A 23,722-nucleotide genomic window follows, 5' to 3' on the forward strand; every position below is an offset into this window, starting at 1 on the left:
TTCGTTAAATTATGCTCAAAAAGAAAAGATGCTCATCGTGTAAGGGTATATATACACCTACTTAAATTTAGCAAAAACAAATAAGAAATTTAAATATGAAAACAGATAGACAAAATAACATATCCACGTTACAAGGCTATTTTTTTAATTTTTTTTTGGTTTTCAACTTAGTTGTTCGATGATTGATATTTTCAATTTGGGTGGCCGGTTTGGATACCGCCGCCCCGGGCACTATTTATTGGATAACCAACACCTCTACCCTTGGTCACCCCAAGTGGTTCACTACGTTTGGTGATTTAGCAGGGGTGTCCGGGTTCATCGGGTGAGGTGTGTTCAGGATGCGCCTGCCCACCAGCTGCGTGGCGGGCCAGATCGGGAGAGGCTGGTTTGGGTAGACCCTTTGACCTCTCCAACTTGTCTCTCGACCCATCGCCTTACGCCGCAGTGGGAGGGATATATTTATATTTATATCACTTCTGTACACATTGATCCCCAGATTTCTGCCCAGGCTTCATACCTTTTACCTTCCCAAATCTATCTCTTCTTCCTTTCCTTAAAAAAGATCCTCCACTCAACATCCCAAAAGATGTCATAGGCCCCGAGGGAAAGTATTTTCCTCAGGGCCTCCTGTGTGGGGTGAATATTAATATTAAAAAAGATTTCATAATAAGTTTACAAGAATTGGGTGCTCCAATTTAACAAGAATGAGCATCCCTCAAATGCCTCCAGTTTTCCCGCCCAAGCATATCTCATCAGCGAGTGACTTGTATACAGGGTGTATCGGCACGTACCCGACAAACTTTAACCAGCTATTCCTTAGCAAATTTGGAGTAAAAAATGTTATGGGCACTTTGCTGTCCGTTAACATATTTTTTTCAATTAAAAACAAAAAACTAAAAAATGTCCACACTCCCTCACTGTCATTGGCATTGCTTCTCGTGTTCAACAGCTGTTGTTGGCAAGTATGTCGAAAAGCGTCTTCGCTCTTTCGTACACACTAAATAATAATAGTTAAAAATGACACGAATGGTGCCGTGCCATTTCGTTGTGATTGTAAAAGCGCGCCAATGTAGGTACATATGTACATTATTCAACGAAACTCGAATAAAATATTGCCAGATGGGTTTTCAAACTTTGACAAAGGATGAAACAGTAGTGACATGTGGTGAAGATATGAAAAATAATTTTTTTATAAAAAAAAAACGTTACCAAAAAGCAAAGTGGCAATAACATTTTTTACTCCATATATGCTCAGGAATCGCTGGTTAAAATTTGACGGGTACGTGCCGATACACCCTGTATATTTCCTTTTTGTATTATTGTTTGGCAGGTGGTACATTTTTTAGTTGTACAGATTCTCCAATGAAAATAGTACCTTTGTGTTGCGGCCTACGAGATGTCAATGGTAGCGGAGTGAAGGGTGCAGGCGTGAGAGGGAGGTGGTCCCCGGAGCAGGGCAGGTCCGGGGGGCGGCGCACCCTGAGGAACTGGCCCCGCCTGCGGGCCTCAGCCCTCTCCTCGCGACTCACTCGACGCGAGTCCAGGAACTTGAGGCTTGGCAGGTGGTGCAGGACGTAGTATCTGGAGGGGATTGAGAAGCATTCAATTTGAAGAATACATCACTGAAATTTTTAAATGAAAGGTTAGTTTTCATGTCACCCCTCTCTATTGAATGAGTGGTTATGAGCAAGAACGCCATGCAATCTACGCATTCCTTTTTATTGATAGTGGTCAAGCTGGAGTATTAGTATTATTTATTTATTAAACGCCTATAATTCATGTGGAAAATTTACAAAAATTACTAAATGTAATGTTTCTCCATTATGTTTGTAAAATGATAAGTATTTATTGTACTGATATACATATGTCAGTGCAATTAATACTATAATAATTATATATATATATATATATATATATATATATCCCGCTACATTTGTTGCGTCCGACCCCTAAAAACTCCATAGCATTGCAGCGTCCACCGACTTACAGCGTCCGATATACGGACGCTACAATGTTTTGACCTCAAAATTGGCCAGAACGATGCTTACCCCATGTAGAATCGTATGACAAAAATTTTTGTGGAAGCGAAAAATGTCTTAGAATGTCTGGAAACGAATATTGAACGTTTGACATTTTGCCGACAGGTTCGCTACACGATGTATATATCGAGCAGTGTATGTTTTTATTCATTTCTACGATCTTGCCGCGTCCACGAAGTAATATAATTTTCGATACATAACGACGATCATGCTGCGTCTACGCATTACATCGTTAGTATTGCGTCCTCAAGACCGATTACGAGTAGATATTATTTTATATACATAACGACGGTCGTGCTGCGTCCACGCATTACGTCGATAGTACTGCGTCCCCGTAGCCGCTCATGAAAATATACTATTTTTAACTCATAATGACAATCATGATGCTTCCATGCATCACGTCGATAGTATTGCGTCCCAGTGAACGATCACGAGTAGATATTATTTTGAATATACAACGACGGTCATGCTGCATCCACGCATTACTTTGATAGTATTGCGTCCCCCTGGCCGATCACGTTGAAATATTATTATGAATACATAACGACGGTCTTGCTGCGTCTACGCATTACGTCGATAGTACTGCGTCCTCGTGGCCATTCGGAGTACATTGTTAAATATTATTTGAGCGTTTGGTTGAGTAAATCATCAGATTTGGCAACAATTGGTTAATTTACAACGATGCCGCTTGATACTCAGAACTAAGAATCGTCTTGCGTGGTTTTTAATGCATAACGACGATTTTGCTGCGTCCACGCATTACTTCGATAGTACTGCGTCCCCATGGCCATTCACGAGTACATTTTTATAAATTATTTGAGCGTTTGGTTGAGTAAATCATCAGATTTGGCAACGTTGGGTTAATTTACAACGATGCCGCTTGACACTAAGAACTAAGAAGCATCCTGCGTAGTTTTTAATGCATAACGACGATCGTGATGCGTTTACGCATTACGTTGGTAGTATTGCGTCCGTTGTTGTTTTTTTTAAAAGAAAAAACGTTTTTTTTTGGGAGCGAAACCCGGTCGGCACAAAGTATAAAAAATAAAAGTGGTGTTTACAAAGTTATTGTTTTATTTTAAATTAAATATTGTTGTCAATTAAACAAACAATTTATACGTTCCCGAATATTATCTGAATATAAAATAAATCTTATAGAATAAAATAAAAACCTCAAGATATGAATTGAAATCTAGCAATAATATCGTAACACAAATTGTGAGGATTATTATTAATATATTTATAGAATTATAACTATATATTTTATCACACCTTCATAAATGCAATGAAAACTTTAACTTAAATGAAATCAACAAAAAATCAAAATATGGAAGAATACGTATGTGAAACATACAGCGAATGCACTAAAATCTAGAACAATATAATAAATCTACTAACAATCTTGCACTTAAACATAAGGAGTATAATTTGAAATATGGACGAACTTCTGGTATACCTATGTATTTAACATTATGTCCACAACCAGATTTTTTAATACTATCCGAGGCACACTCGCATGCAATACATAAAAATATACCAAGTATTCCAAACTACAAACAATATGTCACAAATTATCACAAAAATAAAAGTAGTGGAATTGTAGTCTATGCTAAAGAAAAATTTACTGATATCGATGTTAATGAAATACCAATATGTAACGCAAACTGTTTGTCAATTAATGAATCTAAATAATTAGCCAATTAATATAATCGCATGTATCGAATACAAAGCTCTATTATACCCTTATAGTCCAGTAGGACCCAAGCGATTCCTTCAGAAACTTGATCAGGGTGCTTAGGCTGTGAACATCTTGGAATAATTATCGATAAAAACATCAAATGGAAAAGTCAAATAAACTCCACAGTAGACAGAATGAGAAAACTCATCTTTATGTTTTTTAGACTTAGAAATACTGTATCATTAAAAATACTTAAAGGTATTTATTTTGCACTTGCACATTCTACACTACTACAATATGAAATCGTGGTTTGCGGGGGGGGGGGGGGTGCGTATAAATCATACCTACGTCCACTTGTGACAATTCAAAAAATATTAATAAAAATCATATTTAAAAAAGCCATATAACTATCCAACAATAAATGTTTTCCAAGGTTTCCCGGTTCCCCTTCTCACAAAAATTTATGACAAAAATACTCGTACATTAAGAACTTCAATTACATAAAGATTTATTTCATAAAAATAATATTCCATAATAAATTTTAAGCTAAATAATTATTTATATTGGAGGACTAACCGTACCACTAGTTCGAACTACAACAGCAAAACATCATTATTTATTTAACGGTATAAAATTATTCAATAAATTACTCCTGGATATATCTGAGGAAAATTATGACAGTTACAAAAAAAATCAATTTAAAATTCTCAAATACCACCTAATAAATTTTCTTATTGTTTTAAATTATTTATTTATTTATTTTATTTCAGGGAAATCAACAGTTTACAATGTGGTTCATTTATACACGTGTAATTTACCTAACTGAGAAACCAATTGCAGATTTCCGCAATATTCTATTCTATTATGTATGTAAAAATTTAAAAACTATACTTACAAGAACTAAAAAATATTAAATTTATCGAAGAAAGCAAACACTTAGTGGCTTGACATTATACAAAATGAAACAAATACTTTGTTTTAAACCACTTTATTTTTATTTATATTTCGTCGACCGGTTTGGATTGAACCCAAATATTGTATAAAATAAATATAAAGTGGTTTAAAACATAGTATTGTTTCATTTTGTAAAAAATATAACGTTATTCAAGAGGGAGATTATTATAACATGAGATTATTTTAACTGGAGATTATTATAACAGGAGATTATTAAAACAGAAGATTATTATAACGTAATACTACATAATATATGTCATTACATAATATAATAACATTTTATGCAGTTTGGTACACGTTTAATACATTTTTAATATAGTTTTTATATTTATTTTGGTTACATTGAAGATAGAATCAGAGAGAATGTTACTATACATATGTTGAACATATTCTTCTAAGCCAAGCATTTTTATTTTACTAGATTACATGAGCGTGTGTGCCGTGTAGGTACTTTCAAATCAATTCTGCTTAATAAACTCCACATATTATGTTTCTGCTTATCATTCCTTGGTATTATTTATAACTAACCTGTTTTTATTACTTTTATTGTATTTTCTTGTAAGGCTATTAATAGTTTTTGTAATAATATTTGCAATATAAATATGTAAAAATATATTTTTGTCCTCTCCTAAGCACAAGCATCTTACTTATCAGAAAAGTGATTTAAATATTATTTAATATTAGGTTGTAAATATTGTAACACTAAGGATGTTAAGAAATAAAAATAAAAAAAAATATTTTTATTTTGAACTTAATGGTATTAATAAGTTTAACTCATTAATTAAAATATTGCAATTTGAGGTTGAACTTATTAAGTTAAATATAAAAACAGATATTATTATATTGAATACGTAACGACAGAAGTTCTGCCTCGATGGTATTGTATCCTCGTGACCAATCACGAGTAGATATTATTTTGTATACATAACGACGGCCGTGCTGCGTCCACGCATTTCGTCGATAGTATTGCGTCCCCATGGCCGTTGGCGAATTTGTACATTTTTATGTATTGTTTGAGTCCTTGGTGAAGCAAAACGCCAGATTTGGCAACATTCAGTTCATTTACAACGTTGCCACTTAGCACTCAGAACTAAAAAGCGCCTTGCGCGGGTGGAAATTTTTGTAAGATGGTTTACAGTGGACGGTAAATTGATATCCCGACCTAAAAATGTCCGACCGCCCTCTGCAATGGAGCGAACTGGTGCGTTATGAAATGATACATTTTTAATAAGGATATCGTTGTAAAAAAAATTGCCGCACGCCTGCGCCCAGTAGGTACGTTTGTATACAAGGTGCAACAAGATATTCATTCAAACTTCTCACTATCAATAGACAGTTTGTTGTCAGGTCTGGTGTGTTTCTGGATGTCAAAAAAATAAAACATAAATATATATACATATATTTTTTATATACCGCACAAGAGTCTCAAACGATCCCGTCTGGAACAGCGAGACTGTGGCATCCCCAATCTGAGTACTAGGGTGAAGGTATTGGGGAGGGGAAGAAGATGAGGAAGAGAAATGTAGAAAAGTACCTGGCTATTTATATCTGGTCACCAAACACGGCAAAAGCTTGGAAATAACGTTTCCATTCGGAATGGTGGTCACACACCAGGGCGATACTGAGAGTATATTTCACTCTGGAACGTGCTGCAAACACACTTTATATTATGTTCAATGTATTAATTGTGAAATAACACAAACAAATAAAAATTTATTTGCGCACGCCGGGTTTGACCGTCAGATTACGGGCTTCGGATTGCGAGTCGAGAGTCTTACCTCTCAACCACAGATGCTGTAATTAATTAATTCACTATGAACGTGAAAACTTCACTAGAAAAGTAAGAAATATTTTGTGTTGTTTATTTATTTGTTAATTTATTTATTACACCTAATAGACGTTTACATTCTAGTTTAATAGTTGAGTATCGCAGTTATTATAAATTCTTCAAAATTAAAACAATAGAGAAAACAAAATAGAATGAAAAAAAAAAATGTTACAACAAAAGCGTATAATAAAATAAGATACATTGGTAAAAATGATAAGAAGTCTCACATAAGTAGATATTCAAAATAAAGAAAAGATTGCAAAAATTATAGATGTCTATTTGTCTCGATATATAAAAGAATTAAAATAAACAATATTTATATTGATTATTTTTAAGGTGAAATATATCTCCCATATCAGAATAAGTCATGTAATCCTAAGGGGTTTAATAATATAAGGGGCATAACAACGGCCTAAATTTACCTTTTGAAACTCTCAAAACAAATCCAAGAGTCTTAAGGGCCTTATATACGGAAGACGTAAAAATTAAATCGACCTTCAAAACGCCATGTAACAAACAAATAATATACACTCGGACGCAAGAATATATTATTCAGTATGGACGTGAAACCTTTATTAGAATAGTCAGCAATATACGGAAGACGTAACAATTGAATTGGAGTGAACGGACGTGAAACCTATATTAAAAGGAACCTTCAATATATAAAAAATATACACACGGACGTGAGTATGTACGTGACGCTAGAAATGTATGAAAGTGTAATAAACATCAAAACCTGCATTATTATGAATATTAAAAAAATATGATATTAGCGATTACTGTGAGTAAAATATAGTGCAATATTCACAAAAACAATCTAAAAAAAAGAACTAGAAGTGCTGGACGCCCGAAGACGGATTTACGCACGGACGCAATAAATGTTGTGGGACCTATATATATATATATATATATATATATGATATACATGTCAGTGCAATAAATACTATCATAACTAATTTGTTTTGCTTTGGTTTTTGGAATCACACAGTATAAAGTGCTGCGGTTCAAATACAAGGCTAGATAATAATAATATTTAATAATAAATAATTTACAATCCTACAGGTTGGATGACTAATGCATGGCACTTATTAGCATTTTTTTCAGAAGTAAACCTAGGTACGTAACGAAATGTATATAATTAATTGATTAATTCCATACTTTATAGGTATGATGCATGTAATGCTATTATAAAGATAAAAAAAATAAGTGTGATAAAGCATTAAAGCCGGGTGTACCGGAATGTTAAAGTACAGGAAATAAAATATATCAGATCAGAAATTCTACTATGTTTAGGTAGGTTGAAATGGGAATATGCTCGGTTCCTACCGGAATGTCATTTATCCAGTTCCTACCTCTCCGTAACCATCACCTTGCTGGAAAACTATTTGAATTATGGAACATGACAATCTTAAATATAAAGAGTGCAAATTCGAGTGTAGTTGTTTTGAAAACAGATGAATTGGAACAGGGGGTATAACTCCGATCGAAAATAGGAACCGTGAATATTGTGACGTCATATTGTTGCCTAACTATATCCACCAATGAAAAACTCTGAAAGTCTATGGAATAAACTGTTGAAAGGTGAGTGCTTCTAATAAGTAGTTTCCGAATGAGAATTGTACTATATATATATTGGCAAATCTATGGTTAAATAGAGGGCCAATTTGTTTTGTACAAAAATCCCGAATATATCGATCTAGTAAGTGGTTTATTTATGGATTGGGACATTGGGACCAAGGGGGACGATTGGACTAACTTGGAAGAATGTTGTTAGTATGGTATTTTTTTTACATTAACCCCACAATAATTTCCCTCAGGGCCTATGTCATTTTTTGGGATGTTCTGTGGGGGCTATTTTTTAAGAAAATGAAGGAGATGAAGTTCTGGGAAAGTAAAAGGTATGAGGGTTGGGTAGGTATCTAGCGATCATTATGTCCAGGAGTGACGGACGTATGAATATATCCCTCCCACTGTAGAGCAAGGCGATGGGTCGAGTGAATAGTTGGAGAGGTCAAAGGGTATCCCCAAACCAGCCTTTCCCGATCTGGCATGCCACGCAACTGGTGTGCAGACGTATCATGAACACACCTCGCCCCTGCTATCACCAAATCACCAAACGTAGCGAATCACTCGGGATTACCTATGGCAGGGGTGTTGGTTATACAACAAATGTTTCCCGGGACGGCGGTAACCAAACCCGCCTCCCAAATTGAAATAAATGGTAAAAAATCTCAGTTTTTAGTAAAAAGAAGGAATTTGAATGTCAGGGAAGTACATTATATCGTAGTACTCATTCGGTTTGTTGTGACAACAATTACCTCGAAGTATCGCGGTGGAACTCACTATATTGTGGGTGTGTTCAGGGGCGACGCCATCTTCCAATCGAGGAGGGAGATTTTGATAGAGCTTACAGAGAAGGAACAAGGAAGTAGTCAAAATAAATTAGGGTAAATATACTGAAAATACTTAAAACCTTCCCCCCCTTCCCTCCTGCCGATGCCCATGGTTGTGTTGTGTGCCCCTTCGCAGAGACACAGTGGTAAGTGATTGTTCATCCCGTTTTCCTTCCTTCCATACCTTGGTCATTCCTACATACACTTATCACCCAATTCCAGCAAACACCATTTAATTTCCTTTCATCTATTTACAATATTAAAATTATTTACAATCCACATGAAGCTGTAATTCGTAAGCAGTTTCGGATACAGTAGGTACTTGTTAAATTCCGCGAAATGTCACAATCATCACAATCGATTTATTGTAAAGAGACAAAGACAAATGTAAATTTAGAACAATAACTTTTCTGGTTTTAAAAAAGTTTCAAATTCACTGATATTATATTATACACACTGATTCACTTTAATAATACTGTAGGTGTCTTAAAAATAGCTGCGATCTCGAAAATAGAAAGAAAGTTAAAAAAATTATTGCATTAGAAATTCAAGCAAAAAATCATGCTCATGCTCAATTAATTTAATGTATTATATTGTGGACTGCAGGTGTGGATAGTTAGTAATTACCTATATCGCTGGTAGTCGGCATCATCCTTCTCTCTATCGGAGAGCTGGTCAGGACATGAAGGGTTACCAAGGAGGCTAAGGTACGTGAGATTGGGAAGTTGTTCGGATATTCGAATCAGTAATGCATCCATGTTTGTTATCTGAAATGATGTCAAAAAATGTTTATCATCCAGTCAAGTAATTGGTTATTAAAAAAATGGTTGTTAGGAGTTTTATATCTGGTGTTTAATGACTTTTAAAATGCGTCAAAATTAAAAAAAAAAATGCCCAGATCGAAAAAGTTTTTTGTTCTCCATGCCCGCTGTCCCACGGTCCGGTAAGGAATCGACATATACCTAGTGCTGTACGACCCTGCGTGGAAAAGTAAAGTTCGCCACGGTTTGCAGGTTTTTCTGCGTACGGTCTTCGGTTTATGTCGATTCCTTATCGTTTCCCTACCCTTACCGACCCGAAGGGTTGACAGGCTACGAGGCTACGTGATGTAGATTCACCAGTTTCCCTCTTGCACTACGAGTTTTCGGACACATTGTATGTGGACCGTAGGAAAAAATTAAATACAAAAGAAAACATTATAATTATTATTGTTTGTTCGAACCGTTGCGATAAAGTAAAAAAAAACAAAGTAATATATTCATCTGCTGACAACACTTGAGAAGTCCGAATTTATTAGTTACTAGGGCAGAAGTGAATATGCCAAATTGCAAATAATGAAACAAAAAAAATCACATGCAGAATTAAAAAAATAGATTGAGGAACAAAAAAGGCAATATTACAAACAATTTATATCGTAAAATAATGACTTACAATTATATGCAATACACACTTCATCACATAATTATACAACTGTTCCTTAAAATATATCATATTTGCTTATTTTTTCATTATCGCCTTTATTATTGTATTTTATTTTATTTAAATTTATTTTTTATCTATGGTATTACGTTCCTTTTAGACGTAATAGGTATACACGTGTAACCTGTTTCCTCAATGAACGCATAAAGTTTTAAAAGTTTATTACACAGTCTTACTATATTGTTGAAGTGCTGAAAATACGTGTCATAATTTTTTTATTTTTTTTTATTTTTTTATTTTAGCGACTATATAAAATAATTGTTACATACAAAATATAATGGTGAAATTAAGTATAAAATATTGTATTTCTTAGTCCTCCTCACTAGGGGGTCCTGTGCCGAGGCGGACTAAAGTTATTTAAATATGGTTTATTTGTCTTCTATGTCGTTTTTAGTGTCTTCTATGTCGTTTTTAGTGTCTTCTATATCGTTTTTAGTGTTTTCATTAGGGTTTTTTCATTGACCTCTTTCAGCCATATTTTTATTAATGATTTGTATTCATTAGGATTTTTTATTAGTTTTATGTCTTGGGGAAGGATGTTATGGAGTTTTGTTGCAAAGTATGTATAGTTTCTTTGTCCGAATGTGGTTTTATAACTTGGAATATTTTTTATATCATTTTTGTTCGATCTAGTGTTATGCATACACAGTCTAGTAGAGGATTTGTTATTTTTGAAGAGCTTCAATAATATATTTTTGGCATATATTTGCTGTACATTTGGTACGTCAAAGGAATTGAATATTTCAATTGAAGGCGTTCTAATTGGTACTTTCAATATGGTCTTTATGATTCCTTTTTGAATCGTATTCAGGTTGTGTAGGTACGTATGTGTAGCAGATCCCCATCCTATGATTCCATATTCAATTCGAGAATGACATAATGCGTAGTAGACCTTTTTCATATCCTTTTTATTTAATACGTTTCTTAGATTTTTAAAGAAATATATAAGGCTTGTGAGTTTTTCCGTAATACCTTTGATGTGTAGGTCCCATCTAAGATTTTCGTCGATTATTACTCCGAGATATTTTATGTTTTGTGTTTTTTCGATGACGGGGCAGTAACATTGTATATTATTTCCATGGCATTCGTGTAGTTTTAGTTCTAGTGATTTTATTGGTTGGCTCCTTGCGTTTATTGAAAATGTTATATATTTTGTTTTGCTTATATTAAGGGTAAGCGAGTTGATTTTAAGCCAATTTTGAAGTGCACTAAGCCCCTTTTCAGCCTCATTAAATGTATCCGTCCAATTTTCTTCTTGAAATAATAAAACAGTATCATCAGCAAAACTGATTATGTTTCCTTTAATGGTAAGGTTAGTTAAATCGTTGATATAGGTAATGAATAGGATCGGTCCCAGTATACTTCCTTGAGGGACGCCATAGTTTAAAGATAGTAGTTTGCTCTTTTGTTTGCCAATTTGTACTTGTTGTTCTCGCCCTGTTATATATGACTCTAATAAGTTCATTGTTGTTTCGGCCATTCCTATTTTTTTTAGCTTAGTTAGTAATATTTTATGGTCTATTGTGTCAAAAGCTTTTTGAAGATCTATGAATAAAGCCAAACACTTTTTCCCTTCATCTATGTTTTTTATGGCTATGCTTGTTAGATTTTCTATGGCATCATTGGTGCTTAGATTTTCCCTAAAGCCATATTGGGATGGTGATAATAATTTGTTTTGTTCAAGAAAATGAACAATTTGCTTCTTCATTACAGTTTCCAAGATTTTTGAAAAGGAGCTTAAGAGACTTATGGGTCGGTAGTTATATATATCCTTTTTGTTACCACTTTTATGTATAGGTATAACTGTTGCTTTTTTAAGGCATGAGGGGAATACATTTGTAGATATAGACAGATTGACCAAGTATGTCAAAGGGAAGGTCAGTTCATTTTGGAGTTGTTTTATTGTTTTATTTGAGATTATATCATTTCCCGATGATTTATTAACATTGAGGGATACAATTGCGTTTCTGATTTCAGTATTGGTTACATTAGTTAACTTTAATTTATCTATCTGGTTCATACATTCCTTTTCTTCTGGTAAAATGCTAGTTTTTGGATGTTTGATTTGCTTTGCCAATTTTGACCCTATATTTGTAAAAAATTCGTTTACGTATTCGAGAACTTTGTCCGGATGCTTTTCGAAAGAGATTTGGGTATTTTCAATTGTTAGTTCATCTATGCTTTTGTTATGGGATGATTTTGCACTTGTAATTTCATTAATGATCTTCCATAATTTGCGTGGGTCATTGTTACATTCGTCTATTTTTTTCTTATAATAATTTTCTTTGACATTGCGTACAACATTTTTGCAAATATTTCTGTATCTTTTATAATATCGTTGTATAAAAATATCACAAGGATTTAAACTAACTTTCCTGTGTAGTTCATCTCTTTTTCTAATGCAATTTATAACGCTTTGGGTTATCCATGGTTTAAGATGTTGATTTTTATGTGAAATCTTTTTTTCTATTGATTTGGTATTTGACATGATGGTATGAGTTATATATTCAATGAATTTACTCCAGGCACTATTTGTATCAAGGTTCTCCAGTAGGTTTATCCAGTTTGTATTTAGTAATTGTTGTTTTACTTCATTCCATATGGTTTCTGTCTTCTGCACGATAATTGGGTAGGGCTGCGATCTTTGTATTTTCTTTTTTGTAATAGATAAAATTGTTGTATAGTGGTCGGTTATAGTAGAGGTGAATATGATAGAGTTGGTTGGTTTAACAGTCTTACTGAATATGTGGTCGATGCAAGATTTGCTGTCATTTGTAACACGCGTAGGTTTATTTATCAAACTTTCAAGTCCGTGGGCCGCCAGTGTTTGCAGATAATCAGTTCTATTTGGATGACCGTTTTCTAGTATGTCAATATTTATATCTCCGATGAGGAAGACATTTTTTTTGTTTTTTAGAAGATTGAGTTCATTAGAAAGCGTTTCAAGAAACTGATTAATATTAGTTGTAGCTGGTGATCGATACAGAGCTAATATAGTGGTTTCATCACCCACTTTGATTTTCAAACAGTTTGCATTTGGGAATTTTATTTCATTGACTTCAGTTTTAGTGTCATCTTTAATGTACACTATCACACCATCATTTTTTGTGTAATTCAAATTGGTTGCATATGAGGTGTAATTATTAATATGTAAGGGTGAATATTTATCCTTTATCCAGCACTCAGTGAGGATAATTATATCAAGATTAATTTTTAGATTCTTAATTAGTATTTGAAGTTCATCGAAGTTTTTGTTGATACTTCGTATATTTTTATTTAAAATATTAAAATTGTTTTTAAGAGTTAGCAGTTCATCTGGTTTGTTTGTAGTTATTGTTTCCTTATCCATGTTCTCAGTAGGTATTTCAGTTTGGTGTGTTCAAGTAAGTGATTTGTTATATTAATTTATCGAGGTCGTCCAGATGATTTACGTACAAAATTTTTTGATCATGACCTTTACGAACCATTATTTTCCCATTTTTGATCCAAACAAATTCATAATTTTTTTCTTTGGCTAGTTGCTTTGCTTTCCAAAGCAACTCTTTTTTGTAGGGACTTATTACTTCACCTATGTACACTTTTTCGTTTGTCAAATCCTTTAGTAAATTAAGGTCCATTTCTCTTTTTTTAGATAGAAGGATTTCTTTTAGTTTAATTTCTGTAAATTTTACTAGGATTTTTGGCGGAGCATTAAGTCTTCGGTCTGTAGTTCTGGTCACATTGTTTATATCAGCGTGTTTGATTTGAACTCCAGCTGCAGATGCGACTTTTTTTATAATTTCCTCCAGTTGTTCACCATTTTTTTGTGGAATTCCTGCAATTTCTAGGTAGTGCAGATTTGATGTATATTCAATTTCATCTAGTCTTAGTTCCATTTTTTTTATTGTAGCGTTTGCAATTGCAAATTGATTTTACCCAAAATTAAAATTGTGCATTTATTTAATAATCATGTTTCATAAAATAAAATAAAATACTTTTTTGTTTTAAAACCACGATATTTATTAATTTAAGAACCGACCGGTTTCGCTTTTCTTAAGCATCATCAGGGTACAAATTAATACTGTATTAATTTGTACCCTGATGATGCTTAAGAAAAGCGAAACCGGTCGGTTCTTAAATTAATAAATATCGTGGTTTTAAAACAAAAAAGTATTTTATTTTATTAAATATGTCAAACCACAAAGTGATTGCTTTCTACAATAATCATGTTTCAGTTTGATTTCTAATAAATTACATTAAAATAGTGAAATCTATCACAGTTTTATTATATAAACATAGCTTACCAAATGTTAATAATAAATTAAATTAAATTAAATGAGTAATAAGTCATAATAAATTACGATATTTTAACCAATTAACCCCTGAATTGGCAATAAACTATGAAAATAACTATCAACACAGAACTAATTTAGTAAAAACATTTGAATATATACTTTGGTGTACCTACTAAATCTAAAATATGTAACTTTGATATAAAATGTCTAATTGTAAGTTGTGCAATAAATTGTTTCGATTTGGGAGGTGGGTATGGATAGCCCTCCGGGAACCATTCGTTGGCTAACCGACACCTTTGTCATAGGTCACCCTTAGTGGTTCGCTAAAAATGGGTGACTTTCGGCACACACTTGATCGGGTCTCATCGTCTCATGGATCGGGGGGCCAATGAAACCCGCTCAAGTGTGACTGTCTCGGGGTTCTGAACTGATGACTTTCGGCTCACACTTGAGCGGGTCTCATCGTCTCATGGATCGGGGGGCCAATGAAACCCGCTTAAGTGTGACTGTCTCGGGGTTCTGAACTAATGACTTTCGGCTCACACTTGAGCAGGTCTCATCGTCGCATGGATCGGGGGGCCAATGAAACCCGCTCAAGCGTGACTGTCTCGGGGTTCTGAACTAATGACTGTCGGCTCACACTAGAGCGGGTCCCATGGACCTAGGGGCCAGTGACATCATTAGGAAAAAGGGAAAGACACAATTTTAAAGATGTAATATATCCCTCAAAGTGAATATTGTTAATACATTATTATAGTTACTTACCAAATTATTGTTAAGAGATAGTGTCTGCAAGCAAGGCAGACTTGGTAAAGGACGGACATCTACCAAGCGATTATTATCTAGGATCAGATCTCGTAGAGATGGGAAGCCATTGAGTCCGTCTAGGGATACCAGGCTGTTGAAACTAAAAAATATAAAATAAATAATTATTACAGCAAGTAGGGCTTCCTACCACACCCATTTTCATAACTCACTTGTACTTAAATATACTCAATGTGTTCAGAGACTTATCTGACTTACACCAGTGATAGTGATTAGGATGAATATTTATTTTTTGGAATTACTTAATGAGTAAAACTTCAAAATGTAATATTTAATTATTGAAGACAATATTAGCGTTAGACTTGCAGAAAAAATCAATGGATGTCGCACATAAAATAAAAATAAGATATATTTATCTAAATACACTGTCTAGATTGCATATGAGAAAAATTAAGACGATGTTATAGTTCTTATTCGAAGTATGACACATTTAAATATGATCGAAGGAGATAGGGTCCCATTAGCTCAGTTGCCCCGGCAAGGCAAGGGTCCTGGGTTCGAGTCCTAGATGTGACCGTATATTTTCCTGTTTCAGATTTTCGTTTAGGAATCACTAATATTGTCTTCAATAATTACATACTACAATTTGAGGTTTTATTTATTAAGTTACTCTAAAAAATTAAACATAAAAATAGCTCTTTCACATTATATATCTACCTATTTATTTAACTTTTATACAGATCTAAGTACGTAAATGTGAACATTTATCAATTTCTATTATACATAAAGCAGGCAAATAAGGCATCGAGTTCAACGAAATTTTCCTTTAATTCATTTAGTTCAAAAATTCATCGTTTTGCATTAAAATTCTGCTTTAAGGAGTAAAATTGTGGATAGGGGTAGTTTTTAGAAATCTCATGTAGACATTGACCTTTCGCTTATTTTGAAGGTCAAGTCTGAAAATTTTTCATTAATCTCGAATTAAAACTGCAGATTTGTATCAAAACAATAATATTTATATATTATAAGATAGTGGACCCATTGAGTTAAATATGTAAATGGAGTCTACATTCCTTGCAATATCAGTGAGAAATGTTCTTCCCGTGCGGTAAGTTGGGGTGTGGCGGCTGTCGATGTCGCCCGAATCCTCCCGACCGCGAACGAACTCAACGGACGAGTCGAAGGTGACCGGCAGCCGAGCGCCACCGTCAAATGCTCCACGAGTTTTTAATATTAATAATTTAATTTAAAGGACTATTGATTACGGTAAAACCCAACTTACAGATGAAAGGTTATACCATTGATTTCCCTATATTTTCCAGTATTAAGAATTGTACAATATCGCAGGGTGCATGTCGGCATTTTGAAGTTATCGCGGGAGACCTGTATCTTGTAACCAAGTGATGCCCGAAATATCTCACATTGCACAATGATCCGATATGCGTGGCTCATACTTCGAACGCCAAAGCTGACTCTATCTATACAACTAATTGAATGGACCCCGCAATGCATCGCTATTGCTAAAGTCTTTCTCGGGCGTCTTCGTCTTTTTCCAACATTCATTATGGGGCCGACAGACGTAGCTATAAAAGATCAAAAGATATTTGGCTTGGCGTATTTCGGCATATCGCTCGCCGTACATTTCCAATTGAAATGTATGGCGAGCGATATGCCGAAATACGCCAAGCCAAATAACTTTTGATCTTTTATAGCTACGTCTGTCGGCAGCTTTACTGTACACCACAATGTTACTGTTAAAAAACTACATTACATCGGACATCATTTCAGTGCAGAGATATTGCGCGAAGTATTCCTCGGGCGTCCCTGACTTCTTCTGCCATTCAAACCAACCAACAAAAAACACTCCTGGCACTAATAAGAACAAACTAAGAAATTTTCAGCGATATCGGTCGACTCATACTTTTCGAGTTTTGCGAGCGCAAACATACACAGGCTGAATTTTTATAAATAAAAGATATAAAGTTGCAATTACCTCAGATCCAGACATTCTACCTTGTCTCCAAACATCTTATTTAAGGCAGGTGGAATCCTTTTGCAGTCTTGTCCACTGTAACTCAGCTGAAATCAAAGAAAAAGTGTGAAACTTGTTTAAAACTGTTAATGACAATATAAATATGTGTTTTGTGGGTATGTTATGTGCTTATTTATTCATGTTCTCCATAAAATATAGGAAGGTACATGATCGCTTATCGCAATATCTCTCCAAACACAACATTTCCTATGTTGAAAAAGAAACATAATTTCAAAGCAAAAATTCTTTAGTTCAATGAACCGGAGTTACCGACAGAATCACGACCGAAATTAGTATTTTTAATCATTTACATGTCTTAAATACAAATTAACGATAATCCGCGAAGAAATAGTGTAACTAAATTTATTGACAGTATTTAACACTAACGTAGTAACACATACCAAGCGACGAATTGAACAAGTATGTTAATAATAATGATTATGTAATCATGGTATCTGGCGATGGCGGGATGGTGTGTTGATCAAGGGAAAGAAGTAATCAATAAGAAATAAGTAAAGAGTGGGAAGGAGAAAAGTCCAGGGGCAGCAAATTTTAATTGATTTTAAAGACAAGGAATGTATTATAATGTGTACAAAACGAAAACTTCGAAAAAAGCTTAAATTAGGCTCAGCGGAACCCCAGAAGTTGAATACCATTTTGTTTTTTACTTGAAAGCTAGCAGTCCACAATGGAAACCTGATACCTACCCTGATGTATGGGATGGGAGGCATGAAACTGGAGGAGGAAGAATTAAAGTAGACTGAATGCTGTAAAAATTAGATCTCTGTATGTGTGGTAAACCCAAGAATGTGTGATCGCGAATCCAAATGTAGAATCGATTGAACTGGGAGGATATATTCGGAGAGAAATTGTTGAAAAAGTTGTACCTGTGCACTAGAATGGTCAAATTGCAGACACAATTGTGATCTTCGGAACCTCCTTCCTCTTCGAGTCTCTACTCTTACCAAACACTTGTATTGACTGACCCCTAAGGGCATAATGCTATAGTGATAATATCGTATAAAATAAGGCTCATTGTTCCACTTGTAGAGTCTCCAATGCAGATAATTTAATTGCAGTCGAAAATCTTGGGTGAAAGTTTAAATGTCGCAGAGTGCAAAGTCTCAACAATTATTAAAGCGTCAAACTTTAGAAAAAACTTTTACAGACTTTAAAAGTTGTATTTTTATGAATTTCTAATCCTGCATACTTTTTTCAGTTGTATTAATTATTATTCGTCCAAATAGACACGTACAGATTTTCACTCTAAGCATTTTTTTAAGTTGTAACTGGGCAATCTTCAACAACGACACACTTCAGCAAGTTCCGAACACTCAAAACCAGTTAACAGATATTACATAATATACAAATTCCAACAGAAACCCATGAATAATGTTTTCAAATAAATTTATTCCTTACACTTTGTCTGACGATCGCACTTTAATTATTCACATAAGATAATTTTCAAACAACACCTTAAAAACTGTTGATACTAACGGCTGGTCAGATAGTCACATTCATTTTAAAACTTGATATTTTTTTTTCGAGAAGCTCATCAAGAGCAGTTTTATTCGTTGAATAAATTTCATTGTGAAATAAGCTAATTTCGCGTAATTTCAGAATAATGATAATTGTTGAAAAACAATTCTGTAAAACAAAATATGATATGTTTTATGCCTTGCATAATTTGATTCCATTTTTACCTTTCTATATTGAAATCATTTTTCGTTTGAATGGTAGAAATGAAATAATTGTGTGAGTCGTTGATTTCATTGAGGTCATTTTTTTTAGATTTAAATCCAATCAGTAATTATATAATTTTAATCCGGTGTCCAAAAGGGTTATGCTAATTATAACTCACAAAGTCGACAAATTATTCATTGAATAGGTATGTATGTTTATAGAATGTTTAATGAATGATTATTAACAGGTATGTATGTTTATAGAATCTTCAGGTATGTATGTTTGTAGAATGTTTAATGAATGATTATTAACAGGTATGTATGTTCATAGAATGTTTAATGAATGATTATTAACAGGTATGTTTAATGATTGATTATTAACATGTTTAGTGAATGATTCAATCACCTCAAGGGTGCTTTACATAACTTATTTTTAAAGGCAGTCAAAACAGCGCTTTTTAATATTTTCCGACCGCAAGTTATTTTAGTTTTTGTTTTTCAATGTTATTTAGATGTATGTAATATTTTATATATGCATATTAGGAAAGGGCACGTTTCACAATAAACTAACAAGAAGTAGGTACATTGAACAAAAATAGAAACTAAAAAATAAAGATACATTGAAACTAACCTACATAAATAAAATTTAATCTAATAATTATTTATCATATTCAGCCTGAAATATCTTACGAAATGTGCAAAGACTTGTGGCTTGCTTAACGACTTTTGGAAGGCTATTAAAAAGTTTTTGAAACTAACTAAACTAAACTAAACTATAAGCATATATTTTTTAAGTAATCGAAGAAAGCAACATATTTGTGGATCGACATTATATATTTCCTTATTGCTAAATCTTTGTATATAAATGTCCTTTCTGTCAGTGTATATTAAAACGGTCCTGAAGGAGGTTAGTTATAATCGTAACTAGTTTAATATTTGTAAAATTGTATAAAATAGAGTTTTTTTTAATCATATTATGTTTTTTAACATACTCAGCACGACATAGTCTACGAAAAGTTCCAATATATGTGGCTTCCTTTACGGCTTTTGGAAGGCAATTTAAAGTTTTTGACCTTTGTAAAACACGAGGTTTTGGGTGCTCGTAAGTTTAGTTTCAGCAAGCCTAAAATCACTACAACTTATCTTAGAATAATTATTGTGAACATTAACGTGGTAAGTACATAATATTACTTGGTAAATATTTATGGATCATATCGTTTCTGAGCCTGTAAATGATTGTCAACGTTTTATTATTATAATATGATATAAAGTTGTTAAAAGTAAATACTAATAATTATGTAGTTGGAATAAATTTGAAATGTACACAGAGGGGTAGTTTATACATTGATCAATTCACTCGGTGTTGGGGATAGCCCTCTAAATTAACGTTCAGTGATCTGAACATCCCCGAAAGCCTTTCAACTAACAGTCCCCTTTGAATATAATGTCGACGTTTTTTGAAAAGATTGTGTTCGTTGCATGGAATGCATGAGACATACGTACTTCAGTGTATCAGGGACGAAGGTGTGTGAGCATTAGTATGTTCATTAATTATTTATCAGAATAACTATTAACATAAACAGGGTCAGCGTTTTTGCAAAAAAACACTTTTATATCAAAACAGTGCATTATGATTATGGCATCAACAATCAAAAAGTTTTCTTACATTTGTAGACAAAAAAATATTTCTGTCCCATGTACGTTTAAACAATTATATTATGCCACTTGGTTTCTCCCTTATTTAAGTTACTTAAATGTTCCCCTGTTCTAGCATTATTTAAAATTTATATAAAATTGTCACTTCCCCTATTTTAGCATTATTTATTTTCTTACAACTCCAAGCTACATTTTTCAAGTGTATTTAAAATTGTCACTTCCCCTATTATAGTATTATTTATTTCCTTACGATTCCAAGCTATATTATTCAAAATATATTTAAAATTTATTATGCCACTTGGTTTCTCCCTTATTTAAGTTACTTAAATGTTCCTCTGTTTTAGCATTATTTATTTCATTATCTACAAGCCACATTTTTCAAAATTTATATAAAATTGTCACTTCCCCTATTTTAGTATTACTTGTTTTATTAAAACTCCAAGCTAGATTATTCAAAATATTTCATATTGTCATTTAACCTATTTTAGCATGATTTATTTCCTTATCTACAACTCCAAGCCAGATTTGAACAAAAGTTTATATTGTCATTTCCCCTATTTAAGCGTTATTTATTTCCTTGCGACTCCAAGCTAGATTTTTAAAAAATTATAAAAAATTGTCATTTCCCCTATTTAAGCACTAATTATTTTCTTATCTACAACTCCAAGCCAGATTTTTCAAAATTTATTTAATATTGTCACTCAATATTTTAGTTCTTGCTTCACCTCTTTACACTTTGTTTAGATTGCTAAGAAAGAGTAAAAGCCATAAACAATGACAATCGATATTATTAGTTTTTATTATGCACAACAATATTTAGCCCGATTGCTATCTAAAGTTAAGTTTATTTTCAAATGGTTGATATTTAAAACGAAACGTTCAGTACTTTATTTATTACTTTTATTTACTATTTACTTTTATTTCGAAGGTGGACTTGGTATACGATATTATTATAGTAAGAGAGCCGCGAACCACTGAGCTCGATGTCGGTCGCATCAGCTCAACCAGGTACCTAACTGTGGATCAATTAACATTCTAGGTATCAGGGGTTGGCAATTATAGTTTGCTTCCAATAACTCCAAAAAAATAATCAAACTATTTGTAGCCCGCCTTTGGCGTTGGGCCCCTCAGTGAAGAGGTCTAATAAAAAACCAAGAAATGCCTTGTGTGCGCGTTTCGTGACCCTAATTTGTCAGGAATGATAATATTCTTCTGCATGGCTCCTATATCATATTTTGCTACATCTAAACTATTTACTTCAGATATCTTATAATGTTAGCTAACATATGTATTATTTTATTAACATAAGTATCATTGAATCGCTGACAGCCTTGAATTGTTAATGCCAAGTTGCGATACCTGGTCAGCTATTCCAAGTACAATTAATTTTGGGTAGCAATAAATTCACTACTGACTATTATAATAGACATCTCATACTTCGACTTATGACAGGTCTTACACAAGCCTAGTATAAATTAGTTCAACTATTGTTACACTGGTATATATTTCTTTTGAATTATGCATTGTCTTAATGCACTTATATTAATAACTGCATCACTTGCAATAGTGTTTTAGAAACACATTTATTGTTTCTGTAATTTATTCTATTATTATCCCGTGTACCACTGTATGCTTGTAATTCGATTATCAATGTATTGTAAAAGCCATTTTATGGCGTTTGAATAAATAAATAAATAAATATTTGCCCAATCGGGGCTGTAAGTTCAGATACAAAACTGTGTACGAAATTCAAATGGGGTGAAGATCTACTTCAAATGGGGTGATGTCAGGTATACTGGTAGTATCTTCAGAGTGGAAGATACTACCAGTATCGCCCTGGTGTAAGACCACCATTCAGAATTGAAACGTTGCTCCAAATGGCTTTAGCCGTGTTTAGTGACTAGATCTGAATAGCCAGGTACTTCCCCACCTTCCTCTTTCCCTTTCCCACTTACCTTCAGCCTCACAACATCCCCCAACTGGGGATGCCATAGTCTCACTGGCTCCAGACGGGAGCAGTTGGGACTCTTGTGAGGTATTCACTATAAAAAATAGTAAAAAAGTGAGACAGAGCGCTGGGCTGTTGAGCTAAATGGAACATTTATTTTCAATTTTGTATAAAAGGCACATCTAGTTATCTTCAGAGACAAGAAGACGGAAGACATAAAGAGGGAAAAAATAATGCTCAATCAATTCCTTTATTCCTGCCCATCCTAAATTCCAATATTGGTTTATAAGGCAATGTATACCGGTCAATTAAACTCCAAACTCCTTCCCATCCTCAGAGCACGTGTTCCCAGTCTTAACAAATAAGTTTCCGTGGTGTATCGGTCGCAACGGAACATGAGTGCTCCTGCCTGGGTGGTACAATTGTATCGTATTTAGTCGTAGATGTAAGAGTATTTATTATACATCTGAATTTAGCATGGATTTACCGAGGATCGCAGGTTTTCAATCAATGCTGAGAACTGCACAATATCAAATGCCTACATTACCTACACAACACATTACCCACTGCGCACGTCTAGTACATCGTGACATACTACAGGTACTTGTGCTGTGGTGACGGACGTAATCCTGTATCTAACACATAAATACAATGTATTATAATGTCCACATAAATTACCTCGTATTTTGTTCACACTATCTATGGATAAAGCCTTACTAGTAACCTTGGCCCATGATTTCGATTGACATATATGCAACAAACAGGTCTATAATCAGTTAGATCAGTTAAAAAATCCAGACGGAAAAGCTGTGTAAATGTTATGACGCCAGAGCTTTTGCTGACAAAACAGATTTCTATCGATTTTTGAAAGAAAGGCTGTTTCTCATTCTCATGCAATTTCTTAAAGCAATCAAACGTTTGTTTTAAGACTTAAGGCGAAGCTTAATTCTAAATCACTATTTTGATTAATCTTTATAACGAATTGGTGTACAAT

The 23,722-nt window shown here is 33.6% G+C and overlaps 1 protein-coding gene across 2 annotated transcripts in view; it reads right to left on the reverse strand.

The window, feature by feature from the left end:
• LOC149423229 (leucine-rich melanocyte differentiation-associated protein-like) overlaps positions 1–23,722 on the reverse strand; it is a 39,015-nt gene that overhangs the window by 353 nt on the left and 14,940 nt on the right. The window contains exons 1-5 of one of the 2 annotated variants that reach the window (XM_089632921.1): positions 18,330–18,591; positions 17,404–17,489; positions 15,411–15,552; positions 9,520–9,659; positions 1,376–1,581 (exon numbers count right to left, since the gene is read on the reverse strand). In XM_089632921.1, coding sequence (XP_089489047.1) covers positions 1,376–1,581; positions 9,520–9,659; positions 15,411–15,552; positions 17,404–17,489; positions 18,330–18,440 — 685 coding nt within the window. In that variant the 5' untranslated portion in view covers positions 18,441–18,591. Of the gene's footprint in view, positions 1–1,375; positions 1,582–9,519; positions 9,660–15,410; positions 15,553–17,403; positions 17,490–18,329; positions 18,592–23,722 lie in introns of those variants that run through there. The other variant, XM_089632920.1, reaches the window with a different exon arrangement.

The sequence above is a fragment of the Hesperophylax consimilis genome, chromosome 6 (genome assembly GCF_061612785.1).
Source record: "Hesperophylax consimilis isolate HC1 chromosome 6, BYU_Hcon_1.0, whole genome shotgun sequence".
Classification (NCBI taxonomy): Eukaryota; Metazoa; Arthropoda; class Insecta; order Trichoptera; family Limnephilidae; genus Hesperophylax; species Hesperophylax consimilis.